The 22,847-nt window shown below is 41.1% G+C and overlaps 1 protein-coding gene across 4 annotated transcripts in view; it reads left to right on the forward strand.

Annotated features, from left to right (window-relative positions):
• The window catches only part of DGKI (diacylglycerol kinase iota), a 397,632-nt gene extending 381,008 nt beyond the window's left edge, over nt 1-16,624 (forward strand). For all 4 annotated transcript variants that reach the window (XM_045565327.1, XM_045565330.1, XM_045565329.1 and 1 more), the window contains 4 exons: nt 69-189; nt 10,085-10,121; nt 11,835-11,934; nt 16,508-16,624. In XM_045565327.1, coding sequence (XP_045421283.1) covers nt 69-189; nt 10,085-10,121; nt 11,835-11,934; nt 16,508-16,624 — 375 coding nt within the window. The remainder of the gene's footprint in view (nt 1-68; nt 190-10,084; nt 10,122-11,834; nt 11,935-16,507) is intronic.
• Nucleotides 16,625-22,847: the final 6,223 nt, after the last annotated feature.

A 22,847-nucleotide genomic window follows, 5' to 3' on the forward strand; every position in this document is an offset into this window, starting at 1 on the left:
ATTACTGGTTAGCTGTTATCCTTGTTCCGGATTCTGCCTGAGCTGATTTTCATATGTCTCTCTTGCAGCTAATAGAAAGCTATAAAAATGGAGGCAGTCTGCTAATTCAGGGACCAGACCATTGTTCACTCCTTCACTACGCAGCTAAAACCGGCAATGGGGAGATTGTGAAATATATCCTTGACCACGGTGAGTAGGCACGGTGAACTTACCAAGGATCACTTATCCGTGAAATAGATTGCATTTGCTAAGTTGCCTTTTATCCAGAAGGGCAGAAATATTCTTCAGCTTTCAGCTGACTCCCCTACTTGTTTGAGGCACCTGTGGTTACAGACATGGACACAGAACTAAGCAATGAATAGAAATAATTTTCATATTGAGCTCTTTAAAGGCTATGTTTTTAGCTAATTAATTTAAATAATAAAGGACAAAAACAAATGCAACCTGGTATAATGCGCTTTCTTTTTCTAAAGCTTTTTTGTAAATTAACTGGTTGGGATCAGCTACCTAATTCATATTTGTAGTTCATCATTCTGAGGATTAATGAGTATAATTATTTCTCTCTTTCTAGTTTCTCTTTTTTTGCTGTTTGAATCATATTCACATTTTCAACCCATGTCACACTTTATTCTTTTTGGAAAATGCCCGGTTCTATTGTGTCCCCTGTGGCAGGTCATACCTCCCAGACTGCTTTCTAACTGGTTTCTGATCTGGTGTTAGATCATTTGCTGGAAGTAGCATGTGCTACAGCATCTTCCTCCAAAAGCCCTTTAGAAGCATAAACACATGATGAATACCAAATATCGACCATTACATCCAGCTCTCGTGTTTATAGTATTTCTAGGAATAAAGAAGGGAAATAAAGGGGGAAATGTGCCTGGCTTTGCAGTTTTTAAGTGAGAAGGAGGGGAGGATTCTAACTCTCTTGGGTGTAGGTACACGCAGATTCTGGGAGACTTTCTTTGAGCCCTGACGGTGAGCCTGTGGCCTACTCTCTTTGCACCCAAATCCAGGCTGTAGATAGCTTATTAGTAAACATTCACTTTATTTTTGCTCCTCTTTTTGTACGATTCAGCAAATGTCTTATTCCATTCATTGATTCATTCATTCAGCAAATATTTGTGGAATGCCTAACAGGAACTGCCTGTTACAGACTGTCACACACACAAAAATAAGATATAGTGACTGTTTTCAAGCAATTGCAGCCTGAAGAAGAAAATATGGTCATGTGCACAAATAAATTTAAAACAGATATCTGTAGAAGTTTTAAGTCCTATGGTAAAGCCACATACAGATGACCTGTCTACCATTTATCAAAACACATTATTTGTCAAATGCTTATACTAAACACATCCCACCATTTAATCTTTACAAGGATCTTATAAGGTATTAGACTGTCAGTCACATTCGACTGCACTTGCTTTGTCTTCAGTACCTTCTCACTATGAAGAGTTTGTTTGAATGCTTGGCCTAGATTATGGTGGAAAGAGTGTGCTAGGAAAAGAAAAGGCTGTGAAAGGAGAATAGGGATGATTAGAGGATTTCTTTCCCCCTCGCAGGTTGGGTTGGATAATTCCAATCCTGTCTGCCCTGGAAAGCGTAGGTAGGTAAGACGTGATTTTGATGCTGTGTCTGGGGCTTGCACCATTCCAGCTCCTACTCCCCTGACTATCCCACCCACTGTGGTTAAAAACTTTCTTTGGGCAAGACCTGGAAGCAATGATAACATAATTTCTGCTTGCCCCACCCCCACACACACATCGTAGTTTTATTCTGTTCCCCATGATGGCTTCTAGCACCATGATCAATGAATAAAGCCACAATGCTTCTATGTAATTTTTCCCTTAATAAGAAAATATCTCAGGATTTCTACTGCACAAGGTTCAGGTAAGCTTTGGGTATATACTATCACTTCATTTTTCTTTAGCTCGGGTTTTAAGCTCTTCTAGTTGCCATCTTCTTGATCATTCCCAATCCTTTCTCTCCAGTCGACCCTTTATCCAATGAAATTGAATGCTTACTCACATACCTTAAGCCATCTGGTGCTCACCTACTTTCTCTGGAGTTAGGTAAGACACCCGCCATCTATTTGAGTGGTAATGCTACCCAGGAACCCCTCTCCTCCCTCTCTTTACCTGTCCTGAAGAGGCAGTGTTCTCCACTGCCCTCTCCAGGTCTAGGCTTCCCTCTGTAGTCACTGTCTCACCTGGTCTCCCTTATGGGACCGCAGTCAGCTCCTGTTTTGACAAGGCTGTATTGAAGATGGACTCTCATAAGTTTGAGACTCAGCTCAGCTGGGAAGTCTGGCAGGCCAGGACACACGAGCCTTTCCCTACACCTGGTCTTTATCCCAGGCTTCTTCACAGCATTGTGGTCCTGAGGTTCCTGGCGGTGAGAATGGCAGCGGGCAGATGTCCTGAGGCTAATCTGAGAAGTCACATATCATCTCCACTTGCCTTCTGTTGGCTAAAACAAGTTCCGGGGCCAGCCCAGACTCAAAGGGTGAGGAAATAGACTCTATCGTTTGATGGAATGATCTGTGAATAATTTGTGGCCATATTTAATGTACCACATTCCCTTATTTTCCACCCTCTTTAATTTAAGATGATGATCCTACCCTTGCAATATCCTGAACTAACTCACCTGGAATCCCTGGGAACCCTGCTTTTCTGTTTTTTTCTTTGGTTCTGGATCCTAAGCTAGGATCCAGATTTAGCAGATAAAAATACATGACAGCAGGTTTTCTTAGCACAAGTATATCTCATGCAGTTTTGGTATATACCTATGCTAAAACCAAACACAAAAACTCTTTCCTCAGCTGAGTCTCCTCAGGGACATGAACCATGAGGAATACGGTGGTATTTCTCTAACACTGTGGCTTTTCACTTTCTCTACTTCCTCTCTTTCCCCTAATGGAGCCTCTAGAATCACATTTAACCCAAGCTTATGGGGCTTGGAGTTTCTAATCCCCAATGTAAATCAGTATACGCTACTTTTCCTGGCATCAAATTCAACTGGCACTTTGGTCTCTGAGACCTTTGATGAAAACCTAACATTCCAATACAAACTAGAAGTTTCTCATCAGTCTGCAGTGTCTCTTGCAAAGGGTGAGTCATACAACACCACTCTGCCAAACCTGACAGACACAAAGGAAGTCATTCTTCTTTTTGGGGGGTGGGGAGAGTGCTCATTTCCCCAGTGTTTTGGTTAGATTTTGTAAATTAATTGGTTTAATATTTATGCTAAACAAAAAAACCCTCAAGATTTACAGTAATTATCTTTACTCCCAGGCAAACAGTTCCTAAGGTCTCCAGAGGTGTCCTGTACCCTCCCTGCCTTACCAGGGTCCCTAACTGGCCAGTAGATACCTGGGAGAACTGGGAGAAAGACAGTGGAGATAAAGTACAATCCATCTCTTCTGTTTGAAAATAAAATCTTATTATGATCCTCAGTCCAATGATCACTGCATTTTTGATGATGGCAATTTTTAACACTTTACTGCTATAGCTGGATAATGGGAATTCAAATGCAATTGATTTTGATTGAAATTAGTTTTTATCAACCTGATAAACATTATCAATTTCATTCTTGACATCCATCTTGTCATTTCTATTTATTCAGTAATATAGATGTAAAATCTTTTGTTACAGCCTAATTCACCTGGCTCTGGGAAAGCTAAGCATTTTAGCTGAACTGCTTGGTTGTTTTTATTATCTTTAGTTGCTTATTTAGTTTATATCAACCTTTGCATTTTGGAATTGAAAACTATCTTTGCCGAACCATTAATCTTTTTTAAATTACAGAAACTCCTTTAAATTATAGTGGTCTTGAAGTCAGGGACAAGTACACAGAAAACATTACCCTTTCTCTACACTGTAATCACCTTCTTAATGGGATCTCTGTTGATTAAAATAGTTAGTCCCTCCTAACTTGGTAATGGTGATAACTCTGCAATTCTCTGGCCTGACAAAGAAAATAAACACCTTTTTCCAAGAGGCCTCAGTGAGGCTGGGCTTTAGCATCAGATTTGCAGTAGTAAAAAAAAGTCAGAGCAGTTTGAATTCACGTAAATGAAAAAATAAAGAAAATTTGTGGGCTATGCCAAAGATCAAGAAAAACTTTCCTCCTAATCATTGAATGGTGCAAATCTCTTAAAGGTCTAATTATTTATTTATTTATCTTTACAATTGGGTTTGAATCTGTCCTGTGGCTTCCTAGGATATAAATCTGAAAAATTGTTCAATGACCTGACTGCAAAGACGCTTTTAATAGCAACAGTTCTGAGGACTCGGCAGGCTCTTTTCAAGGTGCACAGCAGATGCTGTCTGTGGCTCCGGAGCGGATCCTTCCTTTGCTGACTGCACCCTTGCTTCTTTGAGCCCCTTCCCCTGGGCTTTGCCCTCTTCTCCTTGGATATTTATGGGGAAGAGCGTGGGCCACCATCAAGAGGACGCCTCCTGAACAAGAGTCCCGAGAGATCGGTATTCCCCCAGACACACCGGCCAGCCATTTATTTCTCTTCTAAAGGCTCTTTCAGAGCAGGCCGGGGACTGTTTGACATGAGATGTGTGGTAGGTTCTGAAAACGCCACAGGAGGCCTGCGTTTTTCTCATCCTACATCTTCTTCCTTTGGACTTCGTCTCTCATATATACAACATGCTGCTTTCCTTTATGAGAAACTGGAATTCGGGCATTTAGAGGGTTGAAAAGAGACTCAGGGAGGAGGAAGAGAGTTAACAATTCCACAGAGACAGGGCGAGAGACTAAGGATACAGGGGGGTTCCAGCCCACATTCCCCTCTGCGGTTCCCACTTTTCAACTCCTTTCAACCATATTTTCCCGCTCCCTCCCCTGTAGTTTACCCTGCAAGGGACTCTTGTGTTGTTTTGTTTCTTTACCACCCTGCACATTTTGCTCTTTTGTTTTTATTCTCCCCCACGCCTACCCCAATGCCTCCTGCTGCTTTTCCTTATAGAAATCTCACTCGGGCATTTCCTTTTTGATTTCAATGGCTTATTTTGTCTTCCCTCTTTTTCTGCCTTCAGTCTTTCTTTTCTTTTTTTTAACCCCCCTTTTTCTGCCTCTGGTCCCAGAGAGAAGGGGACCACCGTCCTGCTGGGACAGGATGACAGTGCTGTTAGCATTCCCAGTGCCAGCTCTCCCCACATCTGTGCAGCCTTTGTCCTGCGGCAGAGGAGGATTTGGAATGGTCTGCTGGCAGCGTCAGGGAGACTAATGGGAAATGAGGGCCTGAGACAGGGGCCATGGGAGGGGGAAGGAATAGCAAAGGGGATTTGGATACATTGTTGTGGGAGGCAAATTAAGGGGTGCATGTCACAAAGACACATCATATATAACACGAATACAATATTGACGAGCAAGTTGCATCAGCAGGAACTGGGGTGTCCAATGGGAGAGCCTACGGGCAGCAACATTGGAATTTGGACAGCTTGACCACTTGCGACGATGTTCACTCTCTCATTTTGAAAGATTTGTGAAGTTTTGCTTCTTTGTGCATTTCTGGGCTTCACTTGAATATTGATGTATCTGTCCCCTTAACAGAGTTTAATTTCCAGACCATTTTCCATATAGCACTGTCTTTTGGATCCATGTTTCAATTATGGCTCTTTCTCTGAAAAAAAAAAAAAAAAAAGAAAAGTCATATTGGCTGGGATTTCAAATGATTTAAAAGTGTCTTTCATTCGTTCATTAAAACATTCCAATTCTGTCCCAGGCACTTTTGAGAAAAAAAATTTACAGTAATAGTAACTGACTGCTACCCTCTACTGTTTTAAATGTTTTAAATACATTAAGACATCTAATTCTTACAACAACCCTACACAGGAAGCTGTGTCTTCTGCATTTGACAGGTGGTGAAAACATGGTAAGGTGAGGTTACTTGCCAAAACTCATACGTATATATGAAATGGTCTGTGCCCTCCTATTCCCAGCACCAACAAGGGAAATGAAACATGCATAAACCCCCATGGTGCAGGGCAGCTCCATGTGAAGGGAGCCCCACATGCACAGGGCTCAAGTGACAACTGGTACAGGTTCTGGAAGGGCAAGGATTGTTTTCATCTGGAAATTTCATGGAGAAACTTGCACTCATTTTCCGTCAGTGGGGATTCTACTGTTTTATTCTGGTGCAGGTCAGCTGAGAGATGAAGTGTGAACATTTTAGTAAAACCTGGGGAGGGGACAGAAACCTGAGGTTTCTTTTTCTATTTAGGGAACAACAGTGAGTACTCTGCTGATAATTTGATGGTATTCTTTCAGATTCCTTAGGGATGATGGCATAGTATCCACAATCAGAGTATATGTATGTGTGTGTGTAAAAGAAGCCCAAAACCCAAATGTTGCCCATTGATATACATTGAAGGAATTCAATCTTCTTTATTTTTTTCTCTCGTATTTTTCTCTTCTTTTAAAAAAAATCATAGGTGCTATTATTGATACTTTTTTTTTTCTTTCAAGAGAATCTGTGTGGTCTTTGTTGGTTTTTGTCTCTCTGTTCCTCCCTCCTCCAAATCTTACACCAGTGCTACTAAACAACACAGAATACTATTAAGCGACACAGTGTACGTTCCAGCTCAGCTCCCGAATGGTCAGTGCAGGACCAAACACAGACGGAGACCACAGCTCTTCCTGTTTCTTCCTCTGCACCCCCTTCCTTGCTAGCACTATGCAAACATAGTTATTTTAAAACCAGCTAAAAATGATTAGAATATATACCTGTGCAATTAATAATAGCTCCCTACTCCCATCTACATGAGCTGGCTGCCACCCTTCCCTCTTCTTGGCCAGTATTCAAAAGGTTCTGTTATTTGGGGATTATCTGTGTTGATGGAAGGATAAGGAAAATTGAGGTTAATTAAATTGATTATTTCAGAGCCATTCCCAAAATGTTTAATTGGAGTTTCTTTAGATATTAATTGAGAGCGAAAGTTTCTTGTTTTAGTATTAGCGCCTCTTCCTCTCACCCCTGCCAGCTGCAGAAGATTAAAGGGCGAGGAGGGGGGAGGGTGATGAGCCCGGGGGCATGCCTGGCTCACAGAGGGGAGATCAGCTCTGGAATATTTCTGGGGTGGCTGCATTTGTAGTGATTGTGGTCAGAAAATGCCAGGAAAAAGGTCCTATCTTTTTCTTGTCCCCACCTTCATATTGAAAAACTATTGCTATTCTAGCCCAATTAAAATGCTTCAGGGTCCCCTCACTAGCAGGAAGGCTTAGGCCTGGGAGAACCAGGGACCCACTGTGGTGCAGCTCTGAGGGCACTGAATGACAGTGCTGAATAAAGGAGAAAAATAAACAAGGTCTCTGTTGCTTAAATATTTGTGCAATTAGCAATATTGATGGGAACAGAACTATTATACTAGCGAGGCTAGGCTGCTCGTGTTCGTGGAATTCTTTTCAAAATGAATGGCTTAGAATGTTTGCTGAAGGTGACAGGCCCTCTTTCAGAGGACCATTGGGTGCAGCAAGCCTTTTGCTCCTGATGTGGGGAAGGCCCTGTCAGCGGTTAAATAGGCCTGGAGTGCTCGGTGCTCAGGACGGATACTTTGAGTCAACAAGTGGCTTCAAATGTAAGTGGGTGTGAAGTGACCCTTTTACATCATGGTCCTTCACGGATATTCTGATTTCTTGACTTAGCGTGACCTGCTGTATTATGCCAGAGAATAGGACACTTAATACTATCTAAACTTTGAGCAGTGCCTGTGGTGTGCCAGGCTCTCTTTGAAGCACGTTGCCTGTAATGACTCGTAAAACCTCCTAGCAACCCTATGAGATAAATATTATTATTAATTTGACTTTACATATACAACAACCCAAGGGACTGAGAGATTAAATGAACTTATCCAATATTTAGTAAGTGGTAGAGCTGGGATTTTGAACCAAGGAGGGACTATTTACAGCCTAATTACGGCCCTATACTCCTTTGCACTTTGTTGGGTGTGTGCGTGGTTGGGGGCACGGATTATTATTCATGTTTTCTCAGGAGTGAGGAACAAAAAGGAGTGAGTTAAATTTTTGTTGAAATCTTAGTATATGGTAGGTGCCAGAGGGATACAAAAATAATAAAGATATTCTTATACTCAAGGGATCCAGGATGATTTAAGGAGACAAGGCACACATTTGAAAAGCAAATACACAGTAAAAGGGTAGGACCAAATAAGTGTTATTTTTTTCTTTTTATTTTATGTACTAGTCCTTGTACCAAATAAGTGTTGTGGGAGTTCAGAGAAGGGATAGATTTCTTCTGTCAAAGATCATCTTTTCAGAGGATCTTATCCCAGACTGGGCTTTGCAGAACACGTGAGATTTAGGTGTGTGGTTAGACAAAGAAGGCGGTTCTGGACAAGAGAGTGAAGGCTTCAAGCTCTCAGATCTGGGAAAGCCTAAGAAATATATGGTTTTTTGTGCAGTGACCAGTTTAGCTTTTCTGAAAAATGGAACCTTAGGAACAAATTAGGAAGGGTAGTTCCAAGTGAAAGACTGTGAGCCTTAATGTTTAAATACTTGGGAGTAAGCTGTGTATATGATGTATTAGAAACCTGGAAATCTATATAATACAGGACCTTATTTTTCATCTTTCTGAGTAACTGTTTCTGCATGCTAATTGTGTCCCAGGCAGAGGTCTTTCCTATTTGTCGAATAGGACAAATAGGAAAGACCGACAGGAGAGACAATGCACGGAAAGGCTCGCCAGGTCCCAGTGAACAGGAGATGTGGAAGAGAGGAGGCCAGGATGGTTTAGCTCTTAGATGAGGAGGAGGGGGATCGCGAAGTCCCATGACATCTGTCATCTTCTCCTTGGCCAATGACTTCTCCTTAGCCAATGGTTAGAAAGTCATAGCTTCTTCTTCCCTTCTTCTTATGCACACCTAATTAATTTTCAGTAAATATTAATAATTATTGAAAACTGTTACCAATACAGAGAGCCAATCAACAGGGTCATATTTTTTAAAGACAAAAATACTCAAAAGCCAGAACCATGTTTGGCACTTCCTAGAATATTTATTCATCGATTGCCCCAATATTTAAGCATCTTCTTGGCACCAGGCTCTATGCTGGGCACCGAGGAGTGACAGTGGTGGACAAAGCATAGGCCAAAACTCCAAGGAGCTTACTAGAGTCTATTTATGGAAGGAGAAAAATCAGCAAGCAATTTTAAAATGGTTACTAGTGTCATGATTAGTATTAATCTGATCATGTTATTATATATCCCCACTTGCTTGAGATGATCCCAATTTGGATGATAAATTATGTTACCCACCCAACTATAGGAAACAGGATCAGTACATAAGGTGAAGAATTATGTAGGCAGAGTGTTTAATACAATATTTGGAGAGGAGTCATAGAGGGCTTGATGAAAAAAATATGTCTTAACTGATACCTGCAGGCTGAATCTGGCAAGGGATTGCAGGGGAAGGACACAGTGTGGAGAGGTATAAGGGTGGACATTCCAAGCAGTGTTTGCTGATTGAATGGGTTAGTGAGTGAACAAAATATGGTAAAAGGGCAAACTCACCAGGTATTTCAATTCTTAACGATGCATCTATAATCATTTAATGTGTGTGTATGACATTTATTCCTGGTCTTGTAGGGGAACGTTTACAAAAAGTAAATCTTAAAATAAGGAAACTAAACTAGATGATATGTATGGTGTCTTACAGCTTTAATATTACATGGGTAAGGCCCCATCCCAAACAGCCTGCAGCTAGAGAAGGAAAGTCCTGCCACCTGACTGGCACCTTTGTTTCTCCTTAGCCACTCAGTTACTTTTCAGTTATTCTATTTCAATTTATTTTATTTCTTTGGCTTGATTGAAAGCTTCTTGACAGCAAAGACCACATCATTCTTTCCTATGTACCATGCTGTTCATATGGCTCATAGAGATTGGGAGATTGGTGATGAGGAGATAGAGGGATCTGTTCATTCTTCTTTTTGTCTTATTACTCCTATCACCAAATATATTTTTTACTCAGGTTTTGAGGCATTTCAATGCTGTGGCTATAGATTATCTGTTAATGGTTAGTTTTTGAGCTTATTTTTGATGGATATCTCACTTTCTTTTACTTAGGACCTTCCGAGTTATTGGATATGGCAGACAGCGAAACGTGAGTGTTGCCTTTTTTTACATAGTTTAGATTATTTTCTTCAGAACATATCTAGGAAAAGACTGTAGTCTATGGGGACTACTATAGGGACTATCACCTGATTTTAACTTCATTGATTAAAATTCCACTTTCAACTGTATTTATAACTATGCAAGGCTAATCTTGTAAATCAAACATCACGCAATACAAATTGATTATGCGTCATAATAGTCAACGCTATTCATCTGTTAGAACTTCCTACAAGGAAGGCACTTCTGCACTGGTGCGTCTTGGACTGCCAAGAAGTCTAAATAAATACCTTTGCCTTTTTGTGTGCCCATCACATTTATTCTTTCTCAACTGGGATTTGTGATAAAATGAAGCCCTACTGCCCTGAGGCATCCTTTGCAGGTAATGACACTTCTCTCTAGTCTAGAACGGGACAAATTATGGAAATCATGTACCACCACTGGAGCACCGAGGGCATGGTAACTCCAGTCATTTTCTGTGCTCTGTGGTTCAGATGAGGAACCCTGGTTGAGAAAGCCATCAGCTCTGGGAAGGAGCCTAAGCGGATAATATTTGTTTTCAACCTTCTTATTCCTATGGCAGCAAAATAGCTACTGCTCCTCAAACGGGAACAAAGAAAGGCTGTACAACTAACCCTGAATGCCATTGGGAACCACTAGAGAACTTCAAAGAAATTTGAAAAGGGCTAAAGGTGGTGGGGTGGAGAGGAGTGAGGTGGTGAGTAGCTCAGTGGGTGGGAGCAGGAGTAGGAGTGAAGAGTGGAGACGAGTGAGGAGCAGTAGGGCGGCGAGTCGCCGGGCATGGAAGAAGCCGTCCACTGCTCCGTAGGGCTGGTCCACACACCAGCATGCCCCGCTGGCGAGACTGGAAGTGCTGCCCTCGCTTACCCAGGGTGCCTTCTCTAAGGGCTGCGATTGATTCTTCATGAAACGCTTTGGGGCTCAGAATGGGAACATCCTCCTCCCTGTACTGCCTGTCAGAGGTGGGGAAATGGCCACTTTCCCTTGCCCTCTTCCCACACTGAGAGGCTGGCCTCAGGCCTGCTGCCTACTGGGGGGAGATTTGGCGCTCGAGCTCTCCCAGAGTCTCACTGTGCCTGTCAGACACCCTCCCCAGCTGCCCCTCCTTCCGCCTGCCACTCACACAGTTCCCAGAGTGGGTAGAGCAGAGTGGGTGTTGGCCTGGTTCTTTGAAGTTGGGTTCCCAGGGGCTATTCCTCTGAAGGCCAAGTGGTGGTCTCCCGAGTGCTGGGTGATGTGTCTGAAGGGCCCATGGTGCTCCACACTGCACCCTGCGTACTTCACCCGATGCCCTTCACGCTCTGCCCAAATGGAGGCACAGAGAGAATTGCGTTCAGACACGCACCTACACCATCAGTCTATTTATTAGTGCCACTGAATATAACCTAAATCAAACATTAGTAGTTTAAAAAAAATCACCAAGCCTAGTAAACCAACATTGTTAGAAAAGAGGCTGGAGTCAGGTATTACAGTCTAATAATATCTGATGATACTCAAGGAATTTTTAGACACCTCTCTGCCCACCTCCCCCGAATGTACCCTGCAGCCAACGTCTCGGCTGTGTGCAGGGAAGGAGGCTAAGGAGCTCCCACATCAGCAGCGTGGGCAGGGTACCGTCCCCTTACCACTCTCCTGCTGCCTCCAACCCCTTTATGGGTGGTTTCCCATTTCATCTTTGATTTAGGGGTGAGACTGCACTGCACAAGGCTGCCTGCCAGCGGAACCGGGCTGTGTGCCAGCTTCTGGTGGACGCAGGAGCATCTCTGAGAAAGACGGACTCCAAGGTAACTCGATGAGTGAGTGCAAGCATCCTCCCACTGGGCGAGATCTCGGGCATCGTTGCCTTCATTTGTGCCCATAGTACAGGCGTCCATTCTGTGCTTATGGAAGTGCCTGGGGCTTTGGAAAAAGGAGGAAAAAATAGAGTGCTTCATTTAGAGAAACTGCAGTTTAAATGTATAAGCACAAAGGGAGGTTGTGTGCTTGCCTATGGGGCTTCATAAACCTCTGAACATGCTGGCCTTGGGGCTTCAGGGCCATCCTGGCGAACGCCAGCAGCCAACTCAAGGGGAGGTGAGGCCCAAAGCCCTAGGAGAGGGGTCAGGACCACGTTCAAAGACTTTGGCCTGATTACTGAGAAACCCTTTGGGATTTTTCCTTCAGGACTTAATCTAGTGTAGTATAAAGTCAATGATTTATGTTGTCCCGTATAGGGGAGTCGAAGTGATTCCGTATTGGCTCCGAGGATGGTGAGTCCTGGCTTTGAGATGGTTATAATCTTAAATCTGATACATTGATGTAGTTTTCTTTTTTCAAAAAAGTTTCTTTCCATTTTTTTTCTTATATTATTTCCTAAAAGTTAACCTCAGAAATGACATAGGGTGGGAATTGTAGTCATTGATAGGTGCAGGAACTGAAGCCTAAAGGAAGTTAAATATGACCCTGGACCAGTACCTGAGCCCCAATCCAAATTCAGCTCTTTGACTATCTGGTCCCGTGTTGTTTCAGCGACTCGATTGTTCCCATTTGGAGACAGAATACCCTACTGCCCCAGCACAATGATGTGTGACAACAGTAGCAAAGTTGGATGTCACTTGTGGTTTGAATAATCTGTTGTGTTGCCACACAGTGATACCTACGGCATCGTGGCTTGAAATGTGGCTGGTTTCTCTGCAGCAGAAGTTATGTAAACCTGGATTCAAAGTGTACGGCTATTTTAATGAGATGGCAGTGAGGCCAGAAATTGATAGCGTGGCACATACGCCAATCTTGATTAGAAAGTGCCAGCAGGCAGAGCTGAGGCCTCAGGAGACACTCTGTTTAGGAGGACTGAGATTGGGCATATGAGTCACTTCAGTTTACAGAGAGCACCCAAGAGAAAGGGTTGAAAGATGGAGCAAAGCGGTTGTAGCTTAGTAGAGTTGACCTAGGACTCAGAGGGAGAAAAAGGAAAAGAGAGAGGGAAAGAGAAGAGTTTAAACAGAAAAGATCAACCCCATAGAGGATCCTGATGAGCTCTGAGAGTTCTAAAGCACCCTGGGTAGACTCCGAGAAAGGGCCAACCACGTAACTGTAGAGGGTTGCAGAGAAGAATTTTAGTATACAGATAAGGCCTTCATCAAGCAGGTACTGAGTAACCTAGGTTTGGGGCTAATGAATGTAGCCATGACACATAGATAAGTGACTCAGACACCTAATTAATGGCTTAAGCTCCATTAGACTGACTTATATGCTGAGAATATGCCTATGTGCAATTTTGCCCTGGGGCTTCCTCAAACCTCAGCTGGCTGTGAAAAATAACTTTGTCTCCCGAGTGGTCCTCTCTTTCCTTTCTGAGCCCATTGTGCTGCATAGAATTCTCCACTTCCCTGGCCACCCACCAACGTCCTTGCTCTCTGACCGGTCCCAGCTGCCTCAGTGCCTCCCTAGGCATGTCAGACACACTTGAGCTGTTTCCTGGTTTCTGGCTGCTCTGGTACCTGCGGGCCAGCTCATTGGCCGTATTACTTCAAATGTCATATTCTTCCCGGATGGTATTTGTGCTCAGGTGTTTTGATGTTTAACCTGGCTGAGAAACACACACCTGGTGAGCAGGATTGGTGGGAGCCAGGCTGTGGGGTAGGGTGGGCCTTGTGGGACCACTCAGGCCACAGCAGGACAGCTGCCTATTTATCATACAAAGGCCAGTCCTGTGCTCAACTCAGATAATGGCAAGAAGGGGAGGACAGGCATGAAAAAGAGGACAAACCAGTTGGGAACAGGAGACCTGGCTCCTGAGCCAGTAGCCCTTTTTAATCTAAGTTTCTGAATCAGATAAATGGACTCAATGTTCTTTGAGATTTCTTCCTGTTTGGGGTTCTGTATGCGTGTGCTTTTTTCAAAATGCAAATAACTTTATTATTTTTATGCTTATAGCACATCCTCACATAGAAAACTAGCAATGTAGAAAAACATTCACAAAAAAAGCAGAAACAAAAATCACTGGAAATCCCACAACCTAGACCTAAATACCATTCAGTGTTTAATGATCTCTCTTCTCATGTTAGTGTGTCTATTTTCCTCTCTCGTTTTCTTTTTTGACTAGATGAAGTCGTACTATATATGCTATTAAGTTCTCACTCAACGTGATGGTCTAGAGATCTTACCATATGAGGGAATATATCTTTCATTCCTTTTTAGGGATTCCTTAATTTTACCATTCTCTAACTTGATGCTAGGTTAAAGCTGAATATGATAATTATAACTGAATTTTCTCCCAGAACGTTTTGGGGAGAAGCAGTATCCTGAGAATTTCTCTTATTAGGAAACAGTTCCTTAGAAATTAAAGGCCCACCTCGGCCACCTCTCTGAATATTTGGAAGCTATGAATTCCAACCTCATTATTACTGAAGTAAAGACAAGATAGTCTATCAAGGCTGTAAACAAGTTGAATAAAAATTATTATAGGAATTTTAAGCTGGTGGTTAAATCTTAAATTCTGACTAAATAAGTAAAATTTTAGAAAGTGTCTAGAGCCATTGTTACTTCCCTTTTATCATCTGCTTCACATACCCTGGTAGGCTACTCAGAGCAGGTGGAATTGAGGTCAACAGTATCTGTTGGCATAGCTGAGACGGAGGCCGGGGAGTCTTTGATAGTTCTTATAAAACTTGTGTGCATTTGTACATGGAGCTATTCCTTTGGTAGAGTGATCATGCCTCTACCCTTTCTTTAGAACTTAATATAACTTTTTAAATAAATAAAACTGTATCACTGAACAAAAATTAGAAATTTTGAGGAATGTTAAGTAACACTCATAAGCATTTGAAAGAATGGACGCTCTCCCTCCTTTTACTGCTGACTTCTATTCACTGGCCTCATTTTAAAAATATCAAAGGTATATACGTGTGTGTGTGTGTGTGTGTGTGTACACAAATGTACAAAAAGCACTATAGTAGGCTGTAAGAAATTACATGATCATTTAAAATGTTGATGACATAAAAAAGAGTTAATGACATAAAAAATTTATGAAATATTATTAAGTTAGAAAGTTTATATATGGGGGGCATGGGCAATATACATAACCTAAGCTTTTATACCCCCATAATAAGCTGAAATAAAAAAAAGAAAGAAAGTTTATATAATAGTATGTAAACAAAATGTGGTGTTTTTTTTTTTTTTTTTTTGTGGTAAAGACTGCTTTATTGGTGGCAGTTAGTACAAGTCCATAAATTTTGATCCCCAAAGAAGAGCTCAGTTATTTATCAGATTACTGATCCATAGAGAGCTGAATGAAATCGAACCAACTGATTGCTGGCATGGCTGAAGTCAATCCTGCTTCTTGAAAAATGAAGCCACAGTCGGCTGATGTATGTCACATGCTATTCCTCCAACTGTCAGAATCATGGTGGCTCTGCACAGCAGGACATCCGCTGTCCCACCCATTGGATGCACTGGAATTCCATTATCCTCCTAAAACAGCTTTGTGTCTCTGGAACTTCATCTTCCAAACCCCTGTGTGAAGCAGGGCGTATGGTCCTCTCGGCAGTCGGACCAAGAGCGGACAGATTCCATAGCACCTTGGCTAAGTCACTGCCCACCAACCCTGACAACTGAACACCAAGAATGAGGATCGCAAAATGTGGTTTTATTTTTATAAAAATAATTATGCATAGAGATATAATAGAAAAAGACAAAAATGGTTACTCAGTGGAAGATTAACAGTGGTTGTCTCAGTTTAGGGGAATGATTGGTGATTTTTATTTTCTTCTTTGTGCTTTTCAACTGTCCTAAGATTTTTTAAATCAACATCCATCATTTTGTATTCAGAAGTTAATTCATTTTTGGAGAGATGAAGTAGCCGTAAATTGGGGAGAACTTAACTGGAGACTTTGAAAGCAGAAAAGAAAACCTTTCAGATTGTTTTTGATAATCTTTTCCTTTCAGTTTCTGCTCATTGATTCCCAGAGTTGAGCATGATGGAAAAGTCCTAACCTAGAGATGCAAACTCCTGCTTCTCTATTTTTTCATTCAGTGATTTCTATCTGCCCTTCCTCCAAAAAGGATCTGTGTCCCAAACTCACTAAGCACACTGATTCCTCCTGTTTACTCAGACCCTGTGAAATTCCATTTCCTTAGGTATAAACCCACCTGTCAAAAATGATAAACTCTTTCTCTTTAACTGACCAATCTTATGTGTTTCATACAATGCATGTATAAGATAATAAATTTTAAAGTGTCTTGTGAATTCTAAAACACCGATGGAAGGATTCTTATTAGCAGGTAATCTTTGGGTAGCCCTGTTGCTGTGATTTTTTTTTTTTTTTTAATCTCACACTGAGTGTTTGTGTCTCTTTCCTTTTCACTATTAACCTGTAGGGTAAGACACCTCAAGACAGAGCACAGCAAGCTGGGGACCCAGATTTGGCTGCTTACTTAGAAAGCCGTCAGAACTATAAGATCCTTGGCCATGAGGACCTGGAAACTGCTGTTTGACCCTGGTAGACGGACAAAGAGAACGTGAGCAAGCGTATCACCTATGCCCTCCCGGCGACTGGGCAGCGCCCCTGGAAGAAGCTGATGGAATCCATATATCTGTCTCTCTCCTGCAAGAATCTATCTGAGACCATGCCACCAGTTTTTAAGGGCTACCACTATGTACAACAGAACATGATAGCCCATTGAGAAAGAGGCAGGGTACCTGGAGATTTGTGGAATACAGTACGAGTTCCACAAAATTCGATCCTTATTGCTTCCAGCAAGTAGCATGAACTTCTGTGTTCACCTGTATAATTTATTTTAAAGATTCAAAGGATGTTTGTATTAATGGCACTGCTCCCTCCTCCCCCTATGCATTCATTTTTCCCCTGTACCACACAATTCTACTGTAACTACCCATTAACTTAATGAATATGATATTATTTCTTCTCTTTACATTCAGTCTCCAAAGACCACAAGATTGTCTGAAGGTCTTCTAAAACCCTCTGGAGGTCCTGCAGAAATATAACTATAAAACCACTTCCATTTCCAAGACGAAATATATCAAGACTACTTAGTGACTCTTTGCATGTCCCCACTCCCATCCTCCCATTTCATTATATAGGAGCTGGGAAGTGCCACATGGATAACGTCAACTTGTGTGCTATATCTCTGAGGTATGGTGAGGTGGCATGGGAGTTGTCTGTGCTTGGAGGTACCTCAGAGAGGTAACCCAGGGGTAGGCCCGGGCTGCTGGGCTGTAGTCCATAGCCTTGCAGGACTGGTTCAGCTTGGGCTGTTTGTACAGCTCCGTACTGCCTATGTGTAGCCATCTTTGCCTTTTGCTGCAATAGAGATGAGCAAAGGATTCAGCAGAGGCCCACAGCTAGTTTGCAGAACCACTCAGTTTTAAGTGCTGTTTAAATTGCAGAGCAGAAAATCGTGTGTGGGAACTGTGGTTCCAGGAAATGGAGCACTCTAACAATGTTTACGCCTAAACTTTGTTGAGTGATAATAGAAAGCAGCCTAATTGACTTGGAAAAAAACAGCAAGAGCAAAAGTAGCAACATATGTCAACATATGTCACTTAAGCAAGAAGACAGTCATTGGAATGTTGCACAGAGGCTAATAACTTTAGACTCTTGGATGCAGTAGTGAGAGGGGCCTCATTTTAGGTTTTTCTTCTAGATTTTTGGTTTTCATTACTTCAAGTAAGCCTTGACTCGAGGACAAAGCCTTGTTGAATAAGTTCCACTGCCAGATTTCTGGGATGTTTGGATCTTTCTGATGGATGCTTCAACTACTACTTGTCAGGTCCCAAGGTCATACCTGATAGCCCCATTTTTCATGTGTGGGGTACTCTAATATATTATTTTCGCTACTTTATTTTCACCTACCAGAAAGTTCTTAGTGTAAACCACTGTGGGAGTCCAGCCAGAAATGTCTGTCTGGTAGTGGAATTGCAACGTTTAATCCTGCCACGGATTGGATGGTACTTGAAGGTACCTCCATCAGGGACTCTGTGATAACTGAAACATCAGAAGAAAAAAGTCTTCTAACTTTCTGTCCAAATATCTATTTGCCTTGGGTATAAGTCAAAAATAAAAGCGAGCGTCCAAGGATTTTGATTTTGGCTAAATCTGATGTCTCCTGAGCTTATTTCTGTTTTGCTCTTGGACACAGCAAAGTGCTTTTCTAGTGTTTGTGCATGCGATTGTTTCTCCACACTTACTTTAAAGGTCTGGTGGTGACATTTTGCTTATCTGAATCACATTTTGGTCACACATCACCATTTTGAAGGTACTGCTATGGTATACTATGTTAAGTAGGAACAGCCTTTCAGTGGATGGGGGTTTTATTTCCACAGTCTCTCCAAGGTCATTTCAAAGTAAAATTGTTAGCATTATTTCCAGCTGTGGGAGAATGGGTTTGTTGCAATTATTTCCCTATATTAGTCTCAGAAATGGAACTATCTTTTGGATTTTATAATGAGGGAAGTAGGGACTATAGTAGATTATTTCCAGAAGCTGAAAAAGTATGCTCCAGGAGAATTTAATCACTGGGCTTCTGCTGGGTTTTTTTTTTTTTTTTTTTCCCCAGTTGGTGGGACTATCAAGGCAATGTTGTGATGACAGAAATATAATCCTTGAAACAGACTGGGATCTGGCTTCGAATAGTGCCTTCCATTCCCTGTACTGAGCCACACAGTTGGCCAAGCAGTCAGTAACTCCGACTGCTACTGCTGGGGTGAAGGACTTTATTTTCCTCAAATACTATCTCACATTTCTCTGTGAAAGCTAAATTGTCCAGAGAAAATTTAGGGTACAGGTGGCTATGAGCCAATTCAAATAGCTCCAATTGAGGATACGAATAAATCCCTGGTATGAAAAATGATGAGGTACTGACTACTATAAGGGTCCTGGTGCATTTGGAAATTGTGCCAAAATTTTTAAAAAGGCATTAGAGTCCTACATTATTGATGAGGACTGTGATATATGATATATCTTAGAAAAAGCAAAGACCTCTAGAACTTATGCTTTCCAAAAAAAAAAAGTGAGCAGAACAATCACATATTTAATATGGTTCAACATTAAATCATCTCCTGTACTGTTTTTTTTTTTTTTTTGTTTTTAAATTGGTTACTGTGTGTGACAGTCCCCGGCTTTAGAAAGAGCTAAGGTCTTGTGTATCTCAGCCTAAGTAGACTGTATCGCTTTAATAGCCTATCTGGAAGCAAAGAAGCAAATGGTTTGGTCCTGGTCTGAAAACCCCTATAAACTTTAACAGACATAAAACTACATACCTATAGATATGTCATTTCTACAAAGCCTCCTGAGACAGTAGGAACAGCTGGCTTAGCCGGCTCCATGGTGTTTGGCCCTTCATGTTGTGGCACCATCTGCTCTGGGATTTCGTTTTTAGATTAGGCCAATAGAGGAATGAGAAATGAGGAGTTATTAAAAGGCAACATTCTATAACCTTAAAGACAGTCATTGTTGCTGCCTTATGTTCCAGTATTGCACAGAAATAGGACACAGTTCATCTGCGCTTTGTCACATTTGAAGACTTGATAAAGAATAGAAGATTAGTAAACTAGGAAGGATATAAACACCATGACTAGGAATTTCGCTTTGAGAGTTCACGTTTCCTCTGTAGAGGTGTGATAACCAAAACCAGCACAAGTTTTGAAACAGAATTTTGCTGACAGATGCACATCTATGAAATTAGTGGCGATCGGGGAAAGCCTCGCACACCCCGCTGCTCCGTGTCCTTCCCTGACAGCTGCTTGGGCAGCCCTGTCTGTGCTGGGAAATGCTCAACAGTAGTTGATTCTCATTCGGACCTAGTGACAGTCCCTTTGCCTAAAGAATTTCTGAAATGTATTTACTAGAATCCTTGTAATCGTCACGTCTTAGGAAATGTGGCACAGCAGTTTCATTTTATTACATGTCAATTTTATTAATATTTAGATTTTTTTAGTTATAAAAATGGCACATACTTTGTGTAAGAAGTTTTAATGCCACAGATAAGTATCACGCCCAAAGTCAAGGCATTTGTCTGTGTTGATGTTGTGTCCCACTCCCCAGAGATAAACAGTGTTAATGCTGATAAACATTGTTGCTTATATGTCATATCAGAAATGCTCCATTCATACACAAGCACATGTTCGTGTATATTCACACACATACATAGAACTTTATTTGTATACATATATGTGTATATCTACTGTACACCCATATATTGCATAGGTTTAGAAAAGAGAATAATTTTAAGAGTGCTAATCATCAGTATATATGTATAGTTAAGACCAACAGGCAAAGGTAGATAAGGTAACGGAGAATTGTCATTCATTTTTTGTTTCCATTGTTACTAAGCTTAGTTCTACCACTGCATCATTATGACTGCACGTGGCATTTGCTACTGCCTATTCATAAAACCCATGACCGCATATTCTTGTACCTGTTTATGTTGCTTTCCTTGAAGCATGAAGCCTATCTTAGCCCCAAGACTTACCTGTGCTATTTTTGGATTTCAGGTGAAGGAGAGTTCCTCCCTTGGTGATGCTTACACCTCTTTACAAGGCTGAGTTTACAAAACTAACACTCAGTAGGTTGCTTAATGATATTTAATTAGGGCAAGCTACTGCCAGGAAGGTGTAGTAACTTGGTTAGGGTAGGGTAGGGCAGGGTAGGGTCTGAGCAGCTTGTCTTTCTTCCAGTAGGAGTAGCTAATGAAATCACTGAGAACAGCATGAAATTAATATTTTGCTCAATTATGCTATTTAAAAATAAAAGTAGTATTTTGTCAAAATGGCTCATCATAACCATCAAATAAAACTACTACTTGCTCTACTTAAATGAATTATATTCATTTTAGGGGGAAAAAGTAGAGCAACATCTATTAAATTAGCTTTCTGATTAATCTTTAACATTTATTTAGTATAAAATCACTTCTGTACACATCTTAATAGAATCTCTCAATTCTTCTCCCTCTGAGTTTCATGCTCAGCTGATTAGAAGTCCTCCAGTTCTTTCTTTGCCAAGCTTCTCGGACTGGCTGGGGCCCCACCTTTTTCTGTGTCCCGGTCATCTCTCATGCCTCTAATTTTCTGGCTACAACAGTTCTGCTCTTGGACTTTCTGTCACTACTGTCGATAATTTTGTCACGCAGCTGACAAATTCTTCCCCAGATATTGTGCTCAAAATGGATCAAAATGAAATTATCCTCTGGGGCAAGTATCCATTTTGCTCAAAGGACAAATAGATGTCCACCAACCTTGATCACCTTATAGGATTATGACAAACATGATTCTGAAAAATCTGTCAAGTTTAGCAAATATCTGTCTTTGTCACATGAGAGTCCACAATCATGGCTGCCGCCTCCACAACCAATGATGTAAGCAATGTGCCCCCGTGACATCACCTGGAGGACTAGATGGTGTATTAATATGTTTTTTACTCCTCAGGGTCAGCTGCGAATTTTAAAGCTGTCTCTCCACAGTTTAAAGAGAAAGCTAAAAATAACTAAGCAAGGAGTAGTACCTGTGGACATACTTTCCCAGGACAATGAGATTCACTGAACTGTTCCCAAAAAGAAAACAGAAAAAATAATTCTTAGACCATTGAAGCATACCTTTTAAAGTAAAAATTTGAATATTGGATGATATCCTTATGATGGATAGATTCCAGAATCTATTTATATATGTATTCAGTCATTATGCATGCAATCATATATTCATGAATCAATCATACATGCATCTATTTAATCATTTATTTGAGAAATATTTATCACTCTGATGCAGGCACCATGCTAGGGATATAACAATGAATGCAGTAGACAAAACTCTTGGTTGCATGGAGCTGGCATCTAGGAGAAAAGACAAATTCCACTGTGATGAGTTCTGTGCAGAACTCCAGGGTACCCAGCATGTGCTGGAAGCTCAACCAAGGCTTTATTGTACCAACCCCTCACTGGCTAGCAATGTTTTAGTGCTATGAAAACAAATATTAAGTAGGAAAAAATAATAATAGCTTGTGTTTCCATTTTCTTGGAGTCTTGGTAGTGTTCCTGAAAATGTATTTGAAATGAAGACTTTAAGATAAGACTTAGAAACACTACTAAATGAGGGCTAAGACTCATTTATTACAGCTCTCAAGGACAGATTTAGGAACAATAAACATAATTTGCAATGGGTTTTGAGTAAATATAAAGAAAAATAGGTATAAATATTGTCTAATAGTGGAATGAGCATCTTTTCGGAGCTAGAAACTTTTAGCCCTGGGAGCATTTAAACACAGGATACCTGGCAGACAGCCTAGAGGGGTGTTGTGATTAGGGACGTGTGATCTGATTCTGTGATTTTTCAAAAGTTTCTTTTAAAGTGGCTTTTTTGAATGGCAGGATTTCATTTTCAAAAACTCATTAAAATCTTGATTTTTAATCTTTAAAACATCACTTTATAAGTGAGAAGCTTTAAAATCTTTTGGGGAGGGATGGCCTTTAGCTATCATTTAAAAAATTTTAAACTAAGCATGAATTTAAGAGCTAGTGAAAAGAAAACGTACTAAGAGGTGTAACTTAATTTAAAATACTTCTGGAAGCATTATGGATTTTGATGAATATTCTTAGGCCTTGTTAAGTAAAGTCCTATTAGAAATCTGTCTTACTGTCCATCCCATATAAAAAAAGTGCGTGATTTGATATTCTTAGAATTAAGTGTAATCTAAAATAACCACAGAAG

Source organism: Lemur catta, chromosome 11 (assembly GCF_020740605.2).
Source record: "Lemur catta isolate mLemCat1 chromosome 11, mLemCat1.pri, whole genome shotgun sequence".
In the NCBI taxonomy this organism is placed as follows: domain Eukaryota; kingdom Metazoa; phylum Chordata; class Mammalia; order Primates; family Lemuridae; genus Lemur; species Lemur catta.